Here is a 24793-nt window from a genome sequence, read left to right on the forward strand (position 1 = left end):
AGGTCATAGTGCCTCGTGTCTCGATAGTGAGTTACTATGTCTGATAAACAAAACGCTATTAGGAAGTTCTTGTCTCATCAAAGAGAAGAGGAGGCTTATCTCTCAAATACAAACCAAACAGCTTTTATAGCCTTAAACACAACCATTCTACTTGAAGTTAGGCTGACCCTATGCTTCAATGGATTACAACTTTCTTTAATTCATTTTTGATCGTATAACTGCCATATAGTTCTTAACCTATGTTCGTTCCCTTTTGTCTATTATAAAGTGTCTAGATTCTTTGTGTTTCTAAAGCTTTAAAACTGTATTTTAAATAACTTTTCAAAAAGATACTAAGAAAACTGAAATGCCTATTTTAACATTCAATAGAATAAATAAAACATTGATGATGTGTTCTTTGTAGAGTTCAAATGTGGAACTGAATGAATCCTTTATAGCTTTAAAAAAATTACAACTTAAGATTATGCTTAACATATATCTTGGCCAAATAGTAAAAACACATATTGAAAGAATACTAGTTTATGTGCAAAACCATGAGGATATTTGAACAAGAATAACAAAACTCTATTTCATATTTTAAGACATGGGACTACGTTAAAAAGAGTATCAGTAGAATTTAACACATATGTACATACACACGTGTGCGGGGGTGAGAGTGGGTGAGTGTATGTATGTACTTTCTCCTTCCAGTTAAGTTTGAAAGTGAACACTCATGATGGTCTATCACAGACAGGTTCCTAGCCTACTGTACCTTTACTAGTTGTCTTGTCTTTAAAACATATTTTATTAGGGGAAATTTCTTTGTTAAGCATTTGGAAAGATTTGCCACAGGGTTAATCTCCCAAATGCCTCAGTTTTGCTAGATTTGGAAACTCATGGGAGAGTTAGTGCAGAAGAAAACAGCTAGCATGGTGAAACAATGCAGTTTGCTTTCACGCCTTCATTCTGAGTTTGTACCACATCCTCCATGCCAGAGAGCCCGTGCACTGCCACAGGAACCTCTCCCTCTGGTGCGTGGCATCAGGATGAACTGTCAGAGATGGTGCAGTTTACTGAATAATGGATAAATGAGAGTCCCCTGACATAGGTTTGACGGCCATAAAATATGAATTTTGTGATTGCCTTAGCATTCAGACTCAGGGACTGACTGAGAGAATATTATTCCCAAATGCCAAGCTAACCCAAATTGTTGGAGATTTGCAGAAGGTGCGTCTCTTACTAGTGTTTGAAGCAATTATAGGGAGAATGGGTCAGTGCAGTTTTCCTCTTGCACTGACAAAACCATTTCTCGCTACTGCATTTTAGCTATCCAAATTCGAATCAGGTTTCTTGACACAAATGTTCTGTTTCTGAGAGACACTGCAAATAAGGAGGAACCCGAATCAGGCTGCATTTCCACTGAGAAGGTCACTATAATTCATTGCAAATAATGCGGTATTAAATCAACAGGTAGAATCAACTTGCTTTTTGCTTTATGATAACTGCTTCACTTATTGGCAACCTGTATATGACATATATTCATTTTATTTCCCTCTGCTAATGATGTAATCTTTTCTAACACTATGGAAAATGTGATACAAAATGAAGATGGAAACTTTATACATGTTAATCCTCTGAATAAAATTTTCAATGAATTCAGAAATACAACAATTGAAGTCTTGTATTCAGCAAAATGAAGTTAAATATAATAAGATAGCTTGGATTGGGAGGGATACAGAATACATGTAGAAAGGAGTTTGACTGCTCCAAGTTACTGGCTTGATTGAAAATCCTTTTCTTTATCTTGTTGGTCTTACAGTTGTAATGACATAGCCACAGAGTTTTATCTGTGAATACTAAGGGGAAAAATGGTAACGTGGCTAGATAATTCAAGGTTAGAGAAAAACTGACAGATTATCTAGTGAGAAAAAAAAATGGCCTGACTTTCTTTTTGTAAGAATTATTAAGATTAGAGGTTTCCATCGACAGTGGAAAAAGAAAAATGTTCCAACATACTTTTTGTACCCTCTGACACAAAGACAAGGGTACACACCAGGGTATTCATTACTGTGAATCTCTCTAGATAAAATTCTCCAATTCAAAATCCAGAAAAGTGTATGTGTGTGTGTGTACAGGGAGGCAGGTGTAGACTTATAGAAGAAAAAAAGAAAATAGGATAGAGTTGAGAATAAATATATGTTACAAATTGAAATCAAATTCCAAAGAGTATTTTTCCAAGAAAGAAAATAATTTAAAATAGATCACTTATTTTCCTTAATGGAATAAAAACCACAGCTACTCACCCAACCTCTCAATGGAATAATACCGCTGTTTACTGTCCACACGGACTGTCTCGGCATAAGGGCTCCCAACGCCATAACCGATAATATAACCTCGCACCACAATGTTTGGGTTCAAGGGAGGAGTCCAACTCATGATGATGCAGTTGGTCTGGGGCCTCACGTGAAGAGAGCTTGGCTGGTCAGGGACCTGAGACTCTAGAATTAAAAAAGAGGACATCATTATGTCTCATGATGGAACACACAACGTGGCAAGACACCCCCCGTTTTAAACTGTAAGACTTAACAGCATGTTCCACAGACCCTCAAGCGGTGCATCACTTATTACCCAAGTTCCTCCTTGTTTCAGCATGTGACACAGTTTCCATGCCTGATGTGGCTTTCACAGAATTTCTTAAGCACAAGAGAAGGCTGAAATCCCCTCAGAGACACTGCAGTATCGTGCATCTTTATTCCAACAGATTTTCCTTGGACTTATTTTTTTCTCATATATTTCTTCTTAGGTATCGTGAACAAGGGGTGAAATCAAGGCAGATGTAAAAACAATAGAGAAACGAAATGTCCCAAACTGTCTCGCCTACAGGTTATTTACTATGATTTAACTAGAAATGAAAATAAATATAGCTGTCCTTTCTAAAGAAATTGTCAGGATCAACAATTTAGGGCCATGATTTGCTGAGTATGATTAGGATGGTACTTAACTCATGGTTTATTGCATCTGTGAAAAGTACATTTATTATGAACGGAGACGATGACCTGGGTTAAAGCCCCAGACTTTGGAGTCTGCAATTTTGGTTTCCTACCAGGCTCTGTTATTTACAAACTGTGTGTCCTCATCAGATTATTTATCTTCTCTGAGTTTACCTTCTAATTAAACTGGCCTTCCAAATACTGATTGACTCAAAGATTGAGCTCTGGAAATAATCAAGAGAAGCATCCAAATTTGTACTAGATACTCACTAGCTGTGACACCTTAAGCCTTATGTATCCTCTCTCAGCTTCAGTCTCCTAACGCGCAGGATGAGAATAAGAATAGTACTGTGGGGCTGCGAAGGTTTAATGAAATAATGCTTAAAAACACTCGAACTACGAGTAGCACCAACTGATGTTAGCTACTCGAGAGAAAATGCTACCCTGACCTAAATTTTCTTTTAAAGAGATTGTGTGTTGAAAATTAATAAACTGGCATTCTGATTTTTATATCATCATGCTTCCCTATGACTCTATTTCTAAAGAAATGATGTATTCTCCGGACACTGATCATAATTCAATTAATAAATATGAGTAGAGTGCCTAGTGTGTCTGAGTATACGGCTAGGCACACATGATGATCAGGGTACAGGAGAGAGTAAATGTCTTGAGGTTTATAGTTTAAAGGGGAAGACAGAAAAAAAGGCAGTTGTAATATACTATAATAAATATCTTGATAGGTTTAATACAGAGCCTATTCTTTGAAAATCCAAGAAGTATGCTAGGAAGAAGTTTATGAAAGAATTGGCCCATCTAAACTTTAATAGTCCATTAAGTGCTTTGCACAGCTCTAGGTAGTTGATAAGTACCTAAAAATATTAGTGACTTAAACTTTATTCAAACTATCTGTGTTCATTATTTCTTTCACAACTGAAAATTTCTGAAGGTAGCACATGTCAAATTATGTAAGAGAATCTGACGATTAAACTTAATATTACAATTCATTTTTCTCCTTGATGCAATGGCAAAAGGTGATGCAGTCTCCACCACCAACTTTATCTTCAACACGCATACTTCCAACTGAGCTGATATATGGAAGCATGTCTTTCATTAAAGTTTTAAAAGTAGGTACCATACTAACAGCTTTTCAAAAGATGCTACATTCTAAAGATGTTACATCAACAGCATTTTCTAAAGTTGCTTTTTTCCCCCCGAAGATGCCCATTCGGGACAAAAGGGACAAAGTATTATTCGTCTGCCCTGAAGAAGCCTGAGATACAATATGCAAAGGTGCCATATAAAGTCATTTCGAAATGTGTATCTAAACCTTAACAGTAGAACACAATGTCTGTGAAGAACTTCCCATTATAAACCCTAAGTAAAAGTAATAAAAGAGATGAAAGAGATGGATTAATACTTTTCAGCCCTACTGTCATGGAGGCTCTCCAGTGTCCTTGAAATGTAATGGGCTCACCAGTGAATTCTGTTTGACATATTTGAAGCTTTTGCAATAATTATTGAAACAATAAGATAATCTGCCTAATATTATTTTTAGAAAATGAAATAAATACTATTCAGATTTTCTGCATTTATGACTTTTCCAAAACAATATGCAAGCCTAATGATTTGAATGACAATACTCAACATCTTTTAGAAGAAAGAGAAAACTATTTTAAATATTTCCAAAACAATCACTATTTCTCCAATTATCTGCAAACCACAGAGTAGCTCCCTGCAAGTTAGTTATATTAATACCCCATAGAATTTCATCAATCGAAGCAGTAAGGGTACCATGGTAATGAGTGCATGAACTGGTTCTTGAAGAAGGCCTGTTAGTATACAAAACTCAATCTTATTCTTCACCACCTAAAACGAGTTTCAATTCTACAGCCAAACCTCAAAATAATTTTTAACGTGATAAAAATCAGGACGTTGATACTTAAGAGTATATGCTGCTTCCGATCTGAACATTTAATGGGCTTTTAGCACCCAATTAAGATCCCTGGGCCGAAAGGAAAAGTGCCAATCAAGGCAGTATTAGACCTAAGCCATTTATAATACACAGTCTCATCAGAAAGGTAATTGTGTCAGAAGATTGTTCACAATCTGGAATAACCCACCTGTATCCACTCACTCAGTTATAAAAGACAGAAACAACAATTTTCCTTTTATGCTACTTGAGTGAGTTTTGCCTAACACAGCTGACCAGAGAGACTATGAAAATGGTTACTATTGGAATGAACTATAAAACATCGATTTAGAAAACCTGCTATGGAAGGTATGTGGCATGAGTACTCTTTAAAGGCCAAAACTGAAATTTGCTACTTAGAAGTACATGAAAGATTTTATAAGTATCTTCAGGACAATGATTGCATATATAAAGCATAGAGAAGTATCAAGGTACTTATTGAAGTAATTTGAAACCCCCCCAAAACACAAAACATTTTGCCTGAAATATTCAAAATAATAAGGTCCCAAATTTCTGCTAGAGTCAAGAAAACTAGGTCAACTGCCATTCTGATTATAATATGGAATTATGAATTCTCTTTTGGTTTGATTGTGTCTAAAGAATATTTATTATTCTCTGAGTGATGATATAGATGTTCACTAATGAGTAATGTTCATATATAGCACACTAGGAATTTATCAGACTAATCTCAGAGACATTTCAACACTTACAGTGCATATCCTATGTGTCAGTCATAGTTCTAGTTACTGGAAATAGAGTTTTGGGGGAGATGAGACCAAAAAAACCCACAAGGAAATCATGAAACCTTGGTAAGTGCTATGCTAGGATATGGCATATAACTGACTCATACACATCGGACAGTAACAACTCATCAAGGAAGGTATTCCTGGTAAGAGTCTAAGATGAATGATTGGAAAGAGCCAGTCAAGTAAACTTCAAGGTGGAAAGCTTCATGGGCAGAAGGAATAACTACTTCAAAGGCCCTATAGCAAGAATGAATTTAGTATTTGAAGAAACCAAAGAAGGTCATTGTGCTTGACCACAGAAGGAAAATGAAGATTAAAAGGGAGTTACTCAGTGGGAATGTGAAATGATGCAGTGCTCTGGAAACCAATATGGTGGCTCCTCAAAAACTCAAAAATACAATTCCCATATGATCCAACAATTCCACTTCTGGGTATATTCTTCAAAGAACTGAAAGCAGGGATTCAAACAGGTATTTATATACTGTGTTCACAGCAACATTGTTCACAATAGCAAAAAAAAGTAGAAGCAACTCAATTATCCATGGGTAAACTGTGCTCTATACATACAATGGAATAATTGTGGGCTTTAGAAAGAAACTCCTGACGCCTACTACAACATAGGAGAACCTTTAGGACATTATGGTAACTGAAATAAGTCACTCACTAAAGGACAGAAATCGTATGATTCCATTTATATAGAACTTAAAGTAGTCAAATCAATAAAGACAAAGTAGAATGGGGATTACTAGGGGCTGGGAGGAGGAGGGTGGAAGGAGCCACTGTTTAATGGATACAGAGTTTAAATTTTGCAAGATTATAGGAGTTTTGCAGAACGGTAGTAGTGATGGTTACACAACGGTGTGACTGTACTTACTGCCACTGAACTGCACACTTAAAAATGGTAAAAATGGTAAATTTTGTGTAATGCATGTTTTAAAACAATTTTTCAAAAAATTAAAAAAAAATAAGAGACCCTAAAAACATGTTCATACTTGTCTGCACGTCTATTGTGGAGATTAAGTATTTGGGGCATTTGAGAGGTAAAGTCAACAGAGCCATGTGAGTGGCTGGGGAAAGAGGAGGCTCAGCGATAACTCAGAGATCCTTGGCTTAGGCAACTGGTAAATGATACACTGAGCTGAGGAAGAGCAAGTGAATTCTTCAGTCATGTTAAATTTGAGATGCGTATTAGTCACACATACACAGCCATCAGCGAAGTGGGAGGGCCTGTAAGTCTGGGATTTGGGAGGAAGATCATGGACAGATTCAGAGATGTGGAAGCCACCAGTATATAGAGGGTATTTAAAACAAACTCGTATGAATATAAACATAGTGTGAGGATGTGTGTAAACAAATAATATATATATATAAGATGATGTCAAATGAGTAAAATCACTCAAAACTCCCTAAAGTCTTCCCACAGCACATTGGAAATCCAGGTTCTTTATAATGGCCTAAAAGGTCATGTGTAATCTACCCGTTTCCCCATTTAGCTCTCTGTCCACATCTCCTACCACTTCCCCCTGCTCACCTCACCCCAGTCATTCATGCCAAGTTGGATATTTACTGTCTCTCAAACATGACAGGCATGCTCTGGCCTCAGGACATTTGCACATGCTATACTCTCTGCCTGGGAAGCTCTCCTTCAGCTATGCCTTCCTCCCTGATCTTCTTCAGGTTTTGTTATATTATTTCCAATTTCAGACTTCCCTGGCTACCATATTTAAAATTGCAATCTTTCTCTAACCTCTAATCTCTTAAACTAATAATCTCCTTTCATATTTTTCCCCATAGGATTTATTGCCACTTATTGTGCTAGTTCATGTGATTATTTTATTATTGTTTGTCTCATCTCCTTCTATAAATTCTCTCTAAATCCAGTACTTAGAATAGTTCCTGGCACGAAGTTCTCAAGAATGTGGGAACAAAGTCGACATTTTCTATAATGTTCCATACAATTGTCATCATGTATAACTGTCATTAAAAATAAAATTATCACAATATTATACAACTCTCTCCATAAGATAAAAGTGGTAGGAAAAAAATGGAATAACATTTTTGTTATTTTGCTGTTGAAACAAGAAAAAAATATAGTTAATGTCATTTTCTCCTAGTGACCAGCAAGATTTGTCTCCTCTGACTCCTGCTAATGAAAATGATTGCTCCTGGGTACCGTATGCTGCGATGGCACTGCCAAGTGGTGTCAGGCAGTTGGTACTTTAGACAAATATTCACATATCAGTTCTCTATTTAGTGTGCTGCATTTTATAGGTCATTTTGTTAGAGTTTTGTTTCAGTCCTTAAAAGCCTATATTTCTCTATGGAGAATTACATAAGGCAGTTGATAGACTCACAGTCTGTCTTTCCAGAAAGGTCTGATACATACTAATGTGTTCATTTCTATTGGCAGGACCTGTTCTCAGTAATGGACATCATCTTCCATAAGCCACTCAATTCTATAAGCGTTGAATGTTATTTATTTGTTTATTGCAATGGGCAATCACTTGTATTCATTATTAAACTCCATCTTGGTTTTTTGTTTGTTTGTTTTTACAACGCTACTCCTACCGTTTTCTCAATATTAGCTTTTTAATGTATTTTAAAAATTTACATGCAGTGAATTCACTCAGCAGTACACGGTTCATGGATCTGCCACGGTACAGAACGGTTTCACCCCAATTAAAGTTTCCTCATGCTGCTCCCTATCTGCAATCATTCCTTCCCACAATCCCTCAGTATTAATTCAAATAATGACTTTTACAATTTCATTTCTCTACAAATATATGCTCTTGGACTAATCTTACATATTTGCAGCACTACATTTTTAAAAAACCACCTAGGTTTCTGTTCTTGTTCCTAATAATAATGAGTAAAATTTCTGGAGATCTATTGGCCATAAGCATTATACTCAGCATTTTAATAAATGTTTTATTATTTAACATTTCACATATAGATTGTGCTATTAGCTATTCCATAAATTTTACATTATTTATCTCAATTTTTACTCTTTGAAGTTGAGAATTGTAATTTTAATTGTATTTTATCTTTTTGTTGAGTTTTAATACAAGTTTCCCTTCAATCTTAATTGTTTTAGGTCATATTTGATAATAAGATCTAAACAATTTAGGTCTTATTATTTCATTATGTTACTTTATTTTCAGCTACTTTTGTTTGTCTAGTATTAATTTTACTCTATCACTGCTCCTAAAAAAAATTAAGATGGATATAGATAGAAACAGAGCAGAATGGGGATTCTCAGGGGCTGGGAGGTGAGGGAAATGGGGAGATGCTGCTCAAACGGTACAAACTTCCAGTTATTAGATGGCTAAGTCCTGGGGGGTCTAATGTACAGCATGGTGACTACGCTTAATAGTACCATATTATATAATTGAAAGTTTCCAAGACAGCACATCAGTAAATGTTCTCACCACACATACACACAAAGAGGTAATTCTGTGAGATGATGGATTTGGTAACTAATCTCACTGCAGTAATTGTCATATTGTATACATTATACACTTTAAAATTACACAATACTGTATGTCAACTATATCTCAATAGAGCTGGCGAATTTTTTTTAAAAAGGCAAGACAAAACCAGGAAAAGAAAAAAAAAGAAAAAAGAAAAGGATGTAGACATTCAAGGGAAGCAGGTGAGTATACAGTCTACTCTAAAAAGGGTGTTCTGACAGTTTTTTACTACATCACTGCTGCATTTGTAGGAGTCTCTGCATTGCTAATTTTTGCTAGCCAAGCTCCTCTGTTTTAGGGTAAAGGTTTAACTTTAAATTACATCCTTATTGATCGTGTATAACAATTCTAGCTGCTCACTTCAATTTTTTTTTTAAAGCAGCACAAACCGATGTCTGAGATCAATTTCCTGGACAATGCCTTGCTAAACTTCATCATAAATTCTCTCATATCCTTATGCAAGACATTTACATAAGAACTTTGGGGAATTCTAATGATTTTGTGTTTTCTTCTTAAGCTGAAATTTTGAGGCACAATATAAATATTTTAAAACTTCCCAGCTGTTAGTAATAGCAAACATGCTTTCAGGGAACCATAAACAAACAGTGAGGTTTGGCTCTATAATTACTTTAACAAAACATCCTAATGAAAAGGGGGATCCATAGGGAACTGGAGTGTTTCTCCAAGTTACTGCTGACCTTCACAGGGCTTAAGTCAAACAGAGAAGGCAAGAGAGACGACAGAAGTCACAGAAGGAAAGGGAATTTCTTTGTTTTCAGTTCCCTGCACATACCACTGCTTCTGTTTAGTTGACCTGCAAGGTTCAGAATTACCACCCTAATGACCCTTTGGAGTTCATAAGGAGAGTCTAAAGAAAGGGGGAAAGAGACACAGTACTCACTTAAGAGGGCTAACACTGTGCTTCCTTCCAATGCAGATTTCTTCGGCTACAGCAAAGAACATGTCTTTCCACGTGGTGCTCCAAAAGGACTGCTTCCTCCTTATTCATAAGCTTAAGGGAAATGAAAGCAATTCTAATGGAAATCTGACTTTTGAAATCTGACTTTGGAATGCTTAGGACTCAAGGTTCTCCAATGTTACCCACGAAAGCTTTGGTGGAAGTCATTTAAATCTTATACTTTAAAGATTTACATGAGTAAGTCAAAATGGGATGAATACTTAAAACATCTTTAGCTTCAATCTATGTATATATGTATTCTGTTCTATACAGACTAGGTTCTATATTATTTCTGTGTTTATATATAGAAAAAGAGCAAGCCATCGGGCTGAATGTTGTTTTGATGCTCCTAGTGACCACTCCTGAGCTCGTCCGTTTCTCCAACTATTCATTCCCATCAAGGGTTACACTTTTTCATATCTGAATGATGCAGTCAAAAGAAGAAAAACAGGAGGAAGGAAGAGGAATCCAAATCAGATTCAGGATGTAGCTGGGTGAAAGCACAGCTTAAGAAATTGAGAAACCCTTGGGACTGAATATGTTCGGTCCTATTAATTTCTTACCGCAAGTAAAAACAATGCCTACAAAGCAAGTGAAGCACGTCTTGTTCCACGTTTATGTAGTCAAATGCCCTGAAATGACTATCAGTTTCCATTATGTTGTGCAGGTGAACGAACAATCTCAAATCATATACTATAACAGCACTATGTGCAAGGAATATGAACTGCACCAGCTTTCTTCTATTCATTTTTTATTTACCTTTTATCAGACTGCTAATGTGTGTATTACGGTCAAGGACAAGAACTGTCTAAGCAATTATAATCCAAATGAAGAAATGCTAGAGGGGGAGGGTAGAGCTCAGTGGTAGAGTGTGTGCTTAGCATGCATGTGGTCCTGGGTTCAATCCCCAGTGCCTCCATTCAATTTTTTTTTGTTGTTGTTTTTTAAAGAATTGGAAGAATGAGACCAGAGACAATATTTGAAATGTGTTGAAATGTGTTAAAATAATTGGCTGGTTAAGGAGTCACATTTGGATGAGTGAGGGTACATTCTGAACTAATAGTGGCAAAAATAGTTTTTCTCAAGGTGTTTGTTTTGAAGAACGTCCACCTTCCCTGTAATCTTAGCTGTCAGTCCCCTTTCCCTGGAGTTTCTAGTGTAAGTGCTCTTCGTTTTCATGAAGTCTTTCCAATAGTGCAGCCATTATCTGTTACTGCCTGAAGAGAGTTCTTCCTATTTCTCTCACGTTTATACTCCCTGTTACTCGGCACACTGTGGGTTCTTAATCAATACTTAAATAAGGAAAAAAGTACGGAAAAAGGCTGCATGCAGAAGAGGGATGGTATTAAGCTAAAAACATGGAAAGTTCAAACATCCAACTAAATATCATTTATTAAGACTCCGTTCATGAGCTCAGCATAGAGGTTCTTGATTAAAATCGATGTGTGCATTGGATTATATTCAGATCACATGGATATGAAGAGAATGCACTTAAATGAAGTTTTGTGCTATCCCAAGAGCTGTGCTTTTTACATTTTGGTTCCACTTACAATGTGAGTCACTTAACAAGAGGGGCTCATAAGTCAAGTGGAGAGCCTCATTCATCCTGGGTATTTTATGGGAACTTCGGCACCTCCACTCCATTTATTTTCACTCCTTCCAGTAAGAGATACAGTCTCTTAAGTTTGGGTAAATGATATGACCTCATTTCTTAGAATCTTTTGCCTTGAATCACTGTCTTTTATCATCACTGGATCAGTTCACAAGGGTCATGGAGGCTTTGCTTCGATAACCAGAACTGGACCCTGACTCACCAAACCTGGTCTTGGGTTTTAGCTCCACAGTTACCCGCAGACTGACTCGATCAAGTTAGTTTAATGTTCTTAGCTTAAGTCGCTCTTCTTTAAAGGAAGGAGAATAATATATACCTCATATGCATGGAAGAGGGTGTAAAACACAAATGAATAAACTTTAAACGTTATTTCCCAAGTAAAATAAAGCACAAAGTATTCATATGGCATGTCCTAAGCATCCTTTCATACTTTAGGTAAGACAGATCACATCCTCATCCCTTCAGCCCAGCTCTCCTGGGCTCCCTTGGCCACCTACTGGGCTCCCGGCTCTGGAGGCCTGTTCTTACTATTCCTCCTGCACTGATGGCTCTTGTCTGGCCTGTTTGCATGCCTGCCTCCCTCTTTCTCAAGGTCTGTGCTCACATTTTGCCTAATCAGAGAGATCTGCTCAACCCCCCCATATGAAGTCATCCTTCCTGATCACCTGCTATCCCTTCCACCACGCTTCACTTTCTTCACATCATTTATCAGTATCTGTCTCTATCTCAGTAACAATCTTACTCTTTGAGAGTAGGGACTTTATTTATGGCTTTGCCCATAGTACCTAAAATAGTGCCTGGTGTAAAAAGACTTTCAAGAAGAAATACATGTTGATTACACGAATACATGAATTAAGGTTTCCTAACCTATTAATGAAGGGTACAAGCTTGGCAAAATGTGACTTTGTGTAGCTCCACAACTTCTCGATTGAGCTTATCTAAGGCAAATTTAACAACATTTTATAAGTCACAACTTATTTTATCATAAAATCTAATATTACCTCGATGACTGTCCTGAGTTGGCCTGTGTCCGCCGACTTCTAACACATTTTTTGTGCTTTAGCCAGAGTAGTCTCTTCAAAATGCAAACCTACATTGTCAGTATTTTACATAAGAAAACCTTTTCATGACTTGCTTAGGATAAAGCAGGTTATTGCTTTAATGACACTCTCAGGACAAAGTTCAAAATTCTTAATTTAGTCTTGCCAGATTTAGACCCTGTCTGCCTTGCAAAACTAATTACATGCCACCTCTGTGTTTCAGCCTTGACGGTCTTTATTCCAGGCCTCTCACAGCACCTTGATCTGTCTTGACTTCAAACCTGCACTTGCCTTGCCCTCTACGTCGCCTCAATTTCTTGTGTCATCTTTTGCATAGTTCATTCCTGTTCATCCTTCACATCTCGTTTTAAATTCAAGTCTTCTATACGTCTGTCTGTTTGCCCATCTATCTCTCTTCCTATTTTTTTTTGTTTTTCAATCCATATATCCATCCAATCCGTATATGCTGAACCATGAGACACTGCCAATATTCAACCAGGTTTGTGCTGTAAAAAAGGCAATTTCCTATGAGTTCACCTAGAATGCCTGTCTTTCGAAGCCCCACAAAGAAAAAAACAATCATGTCTTTCTCATTTATTATTATATCCTCAGAGCTAAGCACAATGCCTGGTGTTTAGCAAATTTTCTATAAATATCCTTTGAGAATGAACGTGCTGTCACGTGGCTGTGATTATCATGATGGTGGAAATAGCATTTGTTGATTGTTTTACTGCCACTGTAATCATGTTATAAAACCAAATCTGTGACAATATGAAAATCATGAATGACAGTGAATTATTTAGAAAGAGAAGAAGGGAAAGATCAGGGAGGAAGAAGATGAAAAGGAGGAGTTCAAGGAAGAGGGAGGGAAGACAGATTGAGAAATGGTGATGGGGAGAAGGGAGGGAGAGAGAAAAAGGAGAGGGTAAGAAAGGGATATAGAATTTCCACCTTCTGGTGACTTGACTGTTTTCAGGTCTATAAGAGAAGGAATAGGGAGGTTCTATTGTCAGTTATTTATCTAGCCATCCTGAGTCGTCACACGTTCAGTACGTAAGTGTTTATTCTTTAAGCCACATTTTCTTGGTCCCAGTTTTGATGACGTAGCTTTAAGATTCCTGATCGTAACTTACTTCTTTTTTCAAGCATCTCTCATTTTTATGAATTTCTACTTCCTTCAATTCTAACTCTAATCCCCTAGGGTAAATTTCTATTATTTAGACTTTTTTTCTGTCCATTACCCCTTTCTCTTGAATTTTCTTTTCTTATTTCATCATGATACTTTTTCATTCAAGAAATATTTCTCATCTGATAATTTTGAAGATTTTGCTTATATTTAATGTATTGATATGTGACTTTCTACAAAGCTCAGTATCTCATCCACAAGAGTTTCAGACAACTATCAATTAAGCAAATAAGGCAGACTGTCCTTTATACAAAAAAGTTGTAACATGCCAAATATTAATGACCACATCATCAGCAAGTCAAAAACACACACTGCTATTTTGCAGAGGCATCATAAAAGAGCTAAAGAAGCTATGAAAAGTAATTATATTTTATAATTATGATCAGAAATTGCAGCAATTCCTGTGAGGAAAATGGTTAAGGTCAATTACTCAAAATAAAAGAAAAAGAAAAAAATACCATTTCAAATTATTTTGAAAAAAAAAGTAATTTGTTATGAAGACCATAATTAATGCATATTTACGTGGCATCATTGAAGACTCTATATTCATTCAGGGTTTTTTTTGTTTTTGTTTTGTATCTAAAGATACAGAAGAATAAATACCCCCAATGTTGAAATGCATCATTATTTTTTCCTAAGGGACCCTTTGAAGCTGAAGGAACAAAGAAGACAGAAATCAGAGTGACAATGATTGCAAAAAAGGCTTACCATCTAGATCATTCTCTGGAGTCTCTGCTGTGTACCAGTTGGAAGGTGGTCCAGTGCCATTGACTGTCATGGCCGACACTTGAAAACTATACTGACTTCCTTTCTCCAGTCCTGTGAAAGAAATTTCCACAGAAGGAAAAAAAAGGTATTGAATAAAAAGAATTTCTAGTGTGTTTCAAAAGTTTTTGTAAAATGTTAACTACAGTAGATGTGCTTTACATCCTTCGTGATTGTTGTGGTAATTATTGTTATTTTGGCCAAAAGGGTCGGGCTATCACAGCAAGAAATCAAATTATTTTCCATATATTCTCATTTATTTTTTTTTCCAGTTTATAGAAATGTATCCCTAAAAATAGCCTCAGGGTAAATGCAAAATATAAAATATGAATGATGAAGAAATAATCAAAAATCGCAAGGATCATTTTTCCTCACAGTCCAGAAGAAGCCTGACTATAAATCAAGAACAGCCAATCTGAAAATTTACGTTCCATCATTCACTCAAGGTCAGGGATTATGTTTTCTTTGAGCCAAGAAGGAAAACATCCAAAGCCACTGCACTTCAGGAGAAAATACTAGGTCTTTGGTATCTTGAAAACTTCACAAGGCAAACTTAGTTCTGCCTCACCTTCCATACGAGAGCATGAAGAGTGATAATCTGTGATAACCTGGACATACATCATTGTACACAGCAATGACATCAGAGCTGATTTCAGAGTACGCAGAGAGTACAGGTAGACAAGAGAGACCCCGTGGATCATTAGTGTGATATGTAGAAATTTTTAATGCAAATAACTTAACTAAATCTCAATGTAGCTGAGTAACATGACAAATTATTGTAAAACAAATGATACTTGTCAAAAGACCATATGATTTTTGACACATTGAGGGCTCGGTTTAAAGTGACAAGTTCTTAAACCCCAATCAAGGAGCTGAACAACATTGACAAAAATTAAAATATCATCTCTCTTTGTTTTTTCCATTAATTTGAAATGGCATAAACGCTGGGCGCCAAGGAAAATTCATAAATCAAATAAACTATGAGAGGAAGGATGCTTATATCAAGTACAAAGTTATGTACTTACATATTTTTTGCACAAGAAGATAAATTAATCCTGGTACTGAGAATTCTAAGTTACTACTAATAGGAGACGGTGTTTTAAGTGGTGGTTAGAATGGACTTGTTAGTGTCAAAGGGCAGTTGCCTTAAATAACTAGTACTATTAGAGAAGACAATTTCATAAAATCACCCACACAAAATGCTGTCCTCTTAAAAGGCTTCTAGTGAAAGCCTTTTCTTAATGGAGATTTTTTTCAGATTTTTTTTTTGAATTTTTTTAATATGCCAAAAGTTGAACATTTTTCATGTATACATTTTAATGAGTCTGGAAATACACACACACACACACACACACACAATTATATCACCACGATCAAAGTAATAAAGCTATCTTTCATCTCCAAGACTATTTTGTCCTCTTGCTTTTTTTTTAAAAAAAAAAAAAAAGGTAAGAACGCTTGGCAGGTGGTACCTTTTAAACAAGTGCAAGATCCAGTATTGTCACTATGTTGTACAGCACATCTCTAGAATTTATTCATCTTGTATAACCATCATTTTATGCCTACTGAACGACTTCCCATTCTCCCCTCCTCTTTTCCCCTAGTAACCACCACTCTCTTCTGTTACTATGAGTCTGACTATTTTATATACCTCGCGTAAGTGGAATCATGCAGTATTTGTCCTTCTGTGACTTATTTCACTTCGGTATAACATCTCCCAGCCCGTCCATGTTGTTGCAAATAGAAAAACTGCTTTTTTTTTTTAAATTTTAAGGCTGAATAATATTCCACTGTATGTAATTACAACAATTTCTTTGTCCATTTGTCTGTCAGTGGACATATGTGTTATTCCTCTACCCTGGCTATTGGGGATAATGCTGCAATGAATGTGGGGTGCAGCTTTCTCCTCGAGATCCTGGTTTCAGTTCTTTTGGGTGTGTACCCCGAAGTGGTATTGCCAGCTCACTGGCGGTTCTATTTTTAACTTTTTGAGGACCCTCCATACTGTTCTCAGCACAGTATCTACTGTCAAAGTCACTGTTACCCAATTGTTACATATGCTAAAATTATGTTTAATATCAAGGATCTTTTACAGATTCATACAATAGCCAGAGTCACTCACAATAAAGTCAGATGACAACATGGTAGAGTACAAAGAGCACGCAACTAGGAATCAGAATGTCTGTGATCCAGTTGGAACTGTCCCCTTCACTAGTGGTGTATTTCAGCAATGTCATTCTTCAGACATCATTTGCTTCTTCTGTAAAACAGGGGCTTTGGATGACAGGAATTGTGTGGTTCCTGTACTGGTTGTCATGGACCTACAGTTCACTCTTTAACATGTGTGTGTGTGCGTGCATGCGTGTGTGTGTGTGTGTGTGTGTGTGTGTGCATGTGCACGTGCGAGCATGCACCTGGCTTCTTCTAAGTATAACTTTATTCTAAAAGAAGTATGGTAGATAGCAGTGCTTTTCTTAGCTATAAGAAAGTTCTATTGTTGAAAGCAATTGGTCTTCTGCCTGTTTCTATCCCAAATAATAAGTGCCTTCAAACTCTAATTCTTCAATTCTATTTCTAGTTTATTAGAACTTCCGGTCAAGTGATGATTTTTTAGTCAAACAATATAATTTCCCTTTATTCCCCTAATGGTAACCTTGTTATAAAATTGCTGTGTTATTGTTTCAATTTTTAAGTCCATAATATACCAATGGGTGTTTACCACTATGTTTATTCTTATATTGGCCATGAAGCCTGAGAAGACCCTTCAGTTCCAAACAATCTCCTCTGAAGAGCATTCAAAAATTAAAAACAGCACTTTAAAATTCAGTTGACTTGGGTTCCCACAATAAAGCTGATAGCAGTGATTTAAAATCCTTGTTATAACTGAATTGCTTTGTTATTGCAGATGTCTCATTATCCTAGTAAAAAAAACACACACAACAAAAAACACCTGTGTAACAGAAGATTGAAATATAAAATTTTTTGAGTCTCTACACCTGAATATTTATAGCATCCAAAGGAAGCATTCTAGCATTTCCAATTTTCCAACAGCCAAATCAATACAGCCATGTATTTTATGGACATTGAAAACATGGGGTCAAATCCTGTACATTTGAAAATTCCACAGATTCATATAGAAAATCAATTACTTCTGCTTACTTGAAGTGTATAAGTTACTAAACATACCCTGGGGACAACTCACAACCACAGGCAGTCTACTCTTGCTGCTCTGTAGCATTAAAGACACCTGCACAACATCTAGGAAGGCAACACACATGACTGAAGATGGGACACAGAGCAAGGGAGAGGAGGGAAGAAGCCTTGCAAAGCTGGTTTTTCATGTTTTTCTATTCTCTGGTTCTTCTTAATTCTTTATGTCAAAGTAAAAATGGAGTCTGTGTGACTTTTTTGTAAAGTATCAGGTACAGTATTTAACTACTCAAATTATGTTTGCATCCCCAAATTCATTTTCTAACTACTGAAATAAAGAAGGAATAGCAATGAATAAAGGTTTCAAATTTGGAGTTCAAATGGAATACACTTAGCCATAAAAAAGAATGAAACAATGCATTTCCAGCAACATAGACGGACCTAGAGAGATTGTTATATTAAGTGAAGGAAGCCAGAAAGAAAAAGAAACACATATGAGATCATTTATATGTGGAAACCAAAAAAATGACACAAAACAGAAAGAGACTCACAAACATAGAAAACAAACTTACAGTTACCAGGGAGGGAAGGGGATGGGGAGGGATAAATTGGGAGTTCTGATCTTGTAGCTACAAACTACTATATATAAAAATAGATAAACAACAAAGTCCTACTGTATAGCACAGGGAACTACTTCAATATCTTGTAACAGACTATAATGAAAAAGAATAAAAAAAGGAATATATATATATATATGTATATACATACACACATATATAACTCAATCACTATGCTGTACACCAGAAACTAGCACAATACTATAAATCAACTATACTTCAATTAAAGTATATATAAATAAAAAATAAAACAAATTCGGGGTCTACATTCCTACAAATCTATAAAGATGGGAAGGGGCATTTGTGTACTATTTCAATAACAAACTAATTAATTCATCCTATTTCTTTGCCATTGACTTTGCTATGTGATATTAGCCGAGTGTGAAGATGGGCTGTCCCTATGCTGATTAGAAGTGCTAACTGTCACATATATTTTAGATGAATAAAGGTGTAGGAATTTATTATTTACTTTTGGCTAAATAAAGTTTATTAGAGGATATAATTCGAAATGATTGTCCCTGAGAGGAAAAGTAGTAAAAGGAATCTGGAATGAGTAGAACACTGTATACTTGGAATAGCCAAATATAACCTTTCTTGGAAATGTGGTCTTAACAGATATAAATTAGTTTAGGATCCGAGATGAAATCATCCTGGGTGACTTTGGAGTCTACATCCAATGAATGATGTCCTTAGAAGGAGAGAGGGCACGGAGACACACAGAGGAAGTGATGCAAAAATGGAGGCAGAGATCTGAGAGATGCAACCCCCAGAGCTTAGGAGACAAGCATGGGACAGCTTTTCTCTCAGAACCTCCAGAAGGAACCAGACACCTTGATTTCAGATTCCTGGTGTCTCCTGAACTAGAAAAACAAAACGCTATTGTTTTAAGCTGCCACATTTTTGGTCACTTCTTACGACCCTTCAAGGACTAATACAGCATCTTTGCTAGTGGAAAGGCTAACGCTTGCTGCTCTATATAGTTATTGTTTCAAATGATTTTATGTCTCATAGAGAGAAAATCCCAAGAGTTTGTGTATTTAGGGAGTCAGAATCTTGGTTTGATATTATGGAGCTGAATGTGTTAAATTCCATTTGCCAAAAACCCCATAAATACTAAGCAATTCACACCAGTAAGTTCTTTTGGCCGTGTGGCTACCAATCCTCATTTATTTTCTAGACCAGCCCCTTCTTAGCTGTTCAATGGGCATAGAGTTAGAGTTAGTAGTAAGAAATTGTGAATTTCGGTAACCAAAAATTATAATATGACATAGGAGTCTTAGCATTTTATTTGATTTTCACTTTACCTATGCAATTAAAAATACATATTTAATTGTTGCAAAAGTAAGCAATAATCACCATTAATATTGTGGGATTTAGACTATAATATTCTAAATATTTTCTTATCAATTCTTTTTGTTGTTGTTGTTGTTTATAAATACAGACTCGTGTACTACTGACTTAAAACTGAATTCCTCACTTAACATGTTTTTAATATTTAACATGCAACTTAATATGTTTATATTACAATATTTTCAATGGATATACAGTATTCCATATATGATTATGCATGAATTTTCTAGGTAATTGCCTATAGTTAGATACTTAAGAGTCTTTGTTTCTTTTTATTTGCTATTAACGCAACAGTCCAATGAAAATGTTTATAGTTAAAAACTTTGCAAAAAATATGTCTGCATATTAGAATAAATGCCTAGAACTTGGAAACTTGAATCATACGTTTATGAATACACATACACACACACATATACACCTGTATATAACATTTATTTCCATACTGATCTCCAAAAAGATTCTAGAAACTTTTTGTCCCATAAGTAATACATAAGAGTTTATGTTTCTCTCATACACTTTCCAAAACAGTGTATCATCATTCATTTTTATCTTTATTACTTTAATCAAAGAAAAATGCTAACTCACTTTGTTTTAATTTCCATTTCTCTACTAATGAGACTGAACAATTTATTATGCTTTTTGGCCATTTATAGTTCTGTAAATTGAATATCCAGTTATTAGTTTCTTTATTGGAATGCTCATATTTTAACTAATTATTTTATTTCAAGAAAAGAGGTTCATTTTATGTTTTTAGTATTTTTCATTTGAGAAGGAAAAACAACCATAAAAAATGTTTCAGGGATTCCAAGACTTTTATCTATTAAAATATAAGCCTTGGATTAAATTATTCTTAGTGCTTCATCTTCTATTCAAATATTAAATCTTAGGAATTGTGCTAAAATTTTTTCTGCAAGATTTAAAAATTCTGGTGATTTCATTTAAACTATGTACATGTTGCATCAAATATTCTAATGAGCACATATGCCTCACTTCAATGATTTTTATCTTCCCATCACTTTATCAGGGAAGAAGGCATAAGCTCTTGGCTTTTCTTAAGCTTTTAAAACGGTATGGTATAGTGTCATAACATTGTCTTAGATTCGACAATACCTGCCTAGAAGATTTTGTCCAAATATAAAACAAATAATGTGATTCTTAGGCAATCTGTTTTGGATACACCCTCACCATCACATTAACATTTTATAGGCATAAGAGGCAAAAATACTTTGGGGAAAAAACAAATTTCTATCAAGTCTCATACTGTAAGCTGAGCAAGTAGCTTAAATTGTATGAGTATTTTATAATTTCAAACAGAAATTGACCAAGTATTTGATATAGAGAAAGTAAGTAATGAGTTACTTTCCTTTTTTTTTTTTTTTCATTTGTGATGATAGTTTCCTCTATCCATTATCTGTAAGTTATGAGTTTTAGCTTGCATGTTGTCATGGACCCAGTTTACGTGCCATGACACATATGCTCTACTGGATGCACCAATCCTCATCATGAGCCACTGCTATAGGTTTTGCTTCCCAAACCCTTAGCAACAGTTCATGCTCCTCTTGGTGCTTTACGGCCCAGAGTGCTGCCGCTACCCTGGACCTAGCCCTCACCATGTACAGTGCTGATGGGCAAGGAGAGAAGTCCATGTTTGCACACTTATCAGAATTGCTGGCTCAACAGCAGTTGTCTGGAGATACAGAAAACTTAACAACCTGTTGGTGGACGACTTGCTTTGATCAATGATAGACAAGAGAGAGACTGCTCACATTTCTTACCCAGCCACTCACTCTGAGACACAGTAGTTCATGTAGTTTCTCTAGTGTTACCCACCGGCCAAGGCCAAGCAAGCTCTGGGTTTGTTCTAAACTTGTGGCCAATTCATTAATATGCCATCATTATTTGATTTCTTTTCCTCTTTGGCTCACTTCCTTTGTTCCCTCTTTTTTTTTTACATTTTTATTGATTCATAATCATTTTACAGTGTTGTGTCAAATTCCAGTGTTCAGCACAATTTTTCAATCATTCATGGACATATACACACTCATTGTCACATTTTTTTCTCTGTGATTTATCATAACATTTTGTGTATATTTCCCTGTGCTATACAGTGTAATCTTGTTTATCTGTTCTACAATAATGTCATTCTAAGTGAAGTAAGCCTCTTTTTTTTTTAATTGAGGTATAGTTGACTTACAATGTTGTGTTAATTTCTGGTGTATGGCATAGTAACTTGGTCATACATACATACATATATATATATTCTTTTTCACTATAGGTTAGTATAAGCTATTGAATATCGTTCTCTGTGCTATATAGTACACCTTGTTGTTTACCCATCTTGTATGTAGTAGCTCTGTATCTGCTAATGCCAAACTCCTAATTTAAACCCCACTTTCCCTTTTAGTAATCATTAGTTTGTTTTCTGTGCTGTCTTGTTCTCTCACTCCTGCTTTCCTGGGCTTACACTCTAAAGGCATTAACTTGAAAGGCTGCCTCAGTCTGTTTACCATGGGTTAATAGTTCCAAGAGTTCAAGGAAATATATGATTATTTCCTATAAAATTAAAAAAAATTCTCTAAATACTGCACAGAACCTGGATCCAGTTTTCAGAGAGAAATCTGACCCTCTATGAGCTCTACCAATATTCTACATAAGTAAAATTTACTTTCATATTTATGGAAAGTAGATTAGGTGTTCTTTTTATTCTCCAAACCAACCCTCTCTCTCTCCATTTTCCAACCTCATCCTCACTGCTGGAGATTGGGGTAAGGGCACACAAAGTGATTTAAACTTACAAGCATTTGATTACATGACTTTTAAAAGTTATTAAAAAGTTAAAAGTTACTTGACAACAAAAACTGTCAAATAACTTTTTGATTTTGATTGTTGAGTCAGCAATACTAAGAAACTAATATGGATAAAAATTCAAAGGTATATTAATTAAGGTGATGATCCAGAAGCAAAATCCATAGCAAAAGTAATACAGGGAATATCAAATTAGAAACATAAAAGCTATTCATGTTCAGACCAGTAAATGTCACCTACCAGGAAAAAAAAAGGAATGTTCCTCTGGCGTGAGAGTATATTTTTATTGCTAAAGCATTTAACACTTCCAAGCCTACACCATGTGAACACTGACCTGTGAACAGGTACCAGAGGTTGTTTGGCTCCAGTGTTTCCATCTCGCCCCTACGGGTCGTCTTTCTGTGTCGAATTTTATAGCCGGTAATAAATCCATTTTGTGTTCCTGGTGGAGGGGGCAGCCAGCTTACTTTGATACTCTGTAAAATAACAGATGTAAATAAAATCTTTGGAGAAAGGAAGGACAACAGGATGGGGTCAAGGAATTGATCCGAACCTAAGAGCAAATAAAACAGATGTAAGAAGTGTTAGGGACTGACCCTTAAAACCAGATTAAATCCATTCTTACAAGTTGACAGTGTTCCTATTGTCTGATTTTGACAAAAACACAGAATTCATTTGATTGGTTACATGCCATCATCTCTCCTTTGCAAATGCCACCAAAATGAAGGTAAAATATTCTAAATAGTTTAAACCCATAAGGAAACAGAGAAAATAGGAATCTAGTGGATGAGAGATGTCAACAAATTTTTAGGAGGTGCAAATTGAGGGAAGTGTTGTGACTGAGCCAAAGGGGAAAGATGAAACCTAAATACCTCCTTAAGAGATATTAATGAAAACAAGGTGATCAGCATAAAAAAAAATTCAGGTAAGTGAGGGGGGCCACTCATGACCTGAGGGCTGCCGAGCACAGAAACTGGGCCTAAACTCCCAGAGTGCGGGGCGTCAGGCTCTAAGGCTGACTGAGCAAAGACAATCTCTGTCCCGCCACCCCTTTGTTAGAAAAACAGCAAGTGCATTTGGAGTCAGAAAAACATCTTGATGCCATTGAGTTATTAAGAACAGGGGCTTCTGGAAAGAGAGATACAGGTCACACAAGTTAGTGATCTTAGTAACAATCACCTGAGTTACCAATACACAAGTTACATAAGTTAGTGATCTTAGCGACAATTACCTGAGTTACCAATACACAAATCTTAGCCTAGAGGAACAATACAGTAATCAATAATGTTAGCTCATGGGGAACGGTTAGTCTTGATTGATGAGAAATATAAACAATAATGATGTATGTAACTATGCACAAGTTACTGATTTTAGTACACATTGTTAAGAGATCATAAAAACAATCCGTTACCTACGATACTGTTGCCTATGGGTTAAAAGCATATAAATTAACTGCTGGAAATAAACACGAGGTCCACTCTTGACCTAGCGTCTTGCGGGCTAGAGTGAGACCCTCTCCCCCAGCTTTTAGTCTTGTCTTCCTTTTAGTCTTGTCTTTCTTTTCTCAGTCCTGCAGCACAGATTTCTGGACCTGATCGATTGTTGGCTGGCTCCGACAGGTAAGACTAGAAATTGTTGCTTCCTAAGTATCTTAGAAGGCAGGACGAAGGCATGGTTCTCAGACAGAAGATGGGTGGAAAGTCCTACCACACTCAGTAAAACGAGTCTGCTAACCCTCCCTGACCTTGCAGTAGCTGGGAGCTTCATTCCCGAGAAGCCACAGATTCAGAGATACCAGGCACGGAAGAGAATAAGGATGAGAGCAATGACATAAGACACTCAAGTCTTCTTCATTCATCGGATACCTGTAACAACGGCAACCAGGTGCACGCTTTCCAGACAGAACGTCAGGTAATTTGTTCTCTACACGAAATTAAAAGTTTGGCCCTAGAGAAATTAACGGCCACATCCTTGATCAATTCTGCAACAGTGAGGCCCCCATTTAACAACTCTGACACACACACACTAGAATTTGCATTTTGTAATAATCCTTTTAGTACTTCATTTTTATGTAAACTGGTAATTTAAGACTATTAAACATCAAAAAAGAAAGCGTTTAGCATAAAATACAGAGGAAAAATAGCTAAGAGTAAAAT

The 24793-nt window shown here is 36.0% G+C and overlaps 1 protein-coding gene across 1 annotated transcript in view; it reads right to left on the minus strand.

Moving 5' to 3' along the window:
• DCC (DCC netrin 1 receptor) overlaps positions 1 to 24793 on the minus strand; it is a 619636-nt gene that overhangs the window by 156378 nt on the left and 438465 nt on the right. Inside the window, exons 12-14 of the mRNA XM_072952215.1 lie at positions 22972 to 23113; positions 14659 to 14769; positions 2283 to 2477 (exon numbers count right to left, since the gene is read on the minus strand). Of these exons, the coding sequence (XP_072808316.1) occupies positions 2283 to 2477; positions 14659 to 14769; positions 22972 to 23113 (448 nt within the window). The remainder of the gene's footprint in view (positions 1 to 2282; positions 2478 to 14658; positions 14770 to 22971; positions 23114 to 24793) is intronic.

The sequence above is a fragment of the Vicugna pacos genome, chromosome 30, assembly GCF_048564905.1.
Source record: "Vicugna pacos chromosome 30, VicPac4, whole genome shotgun sequence".
Classification (NCBI taxonomy): domain Eukaryota; kingdom Metazoa; phylum Chordata; class Mammalia; order Artiodactyla; family Camelidae; genus Vicugna; species Vicugna pacos.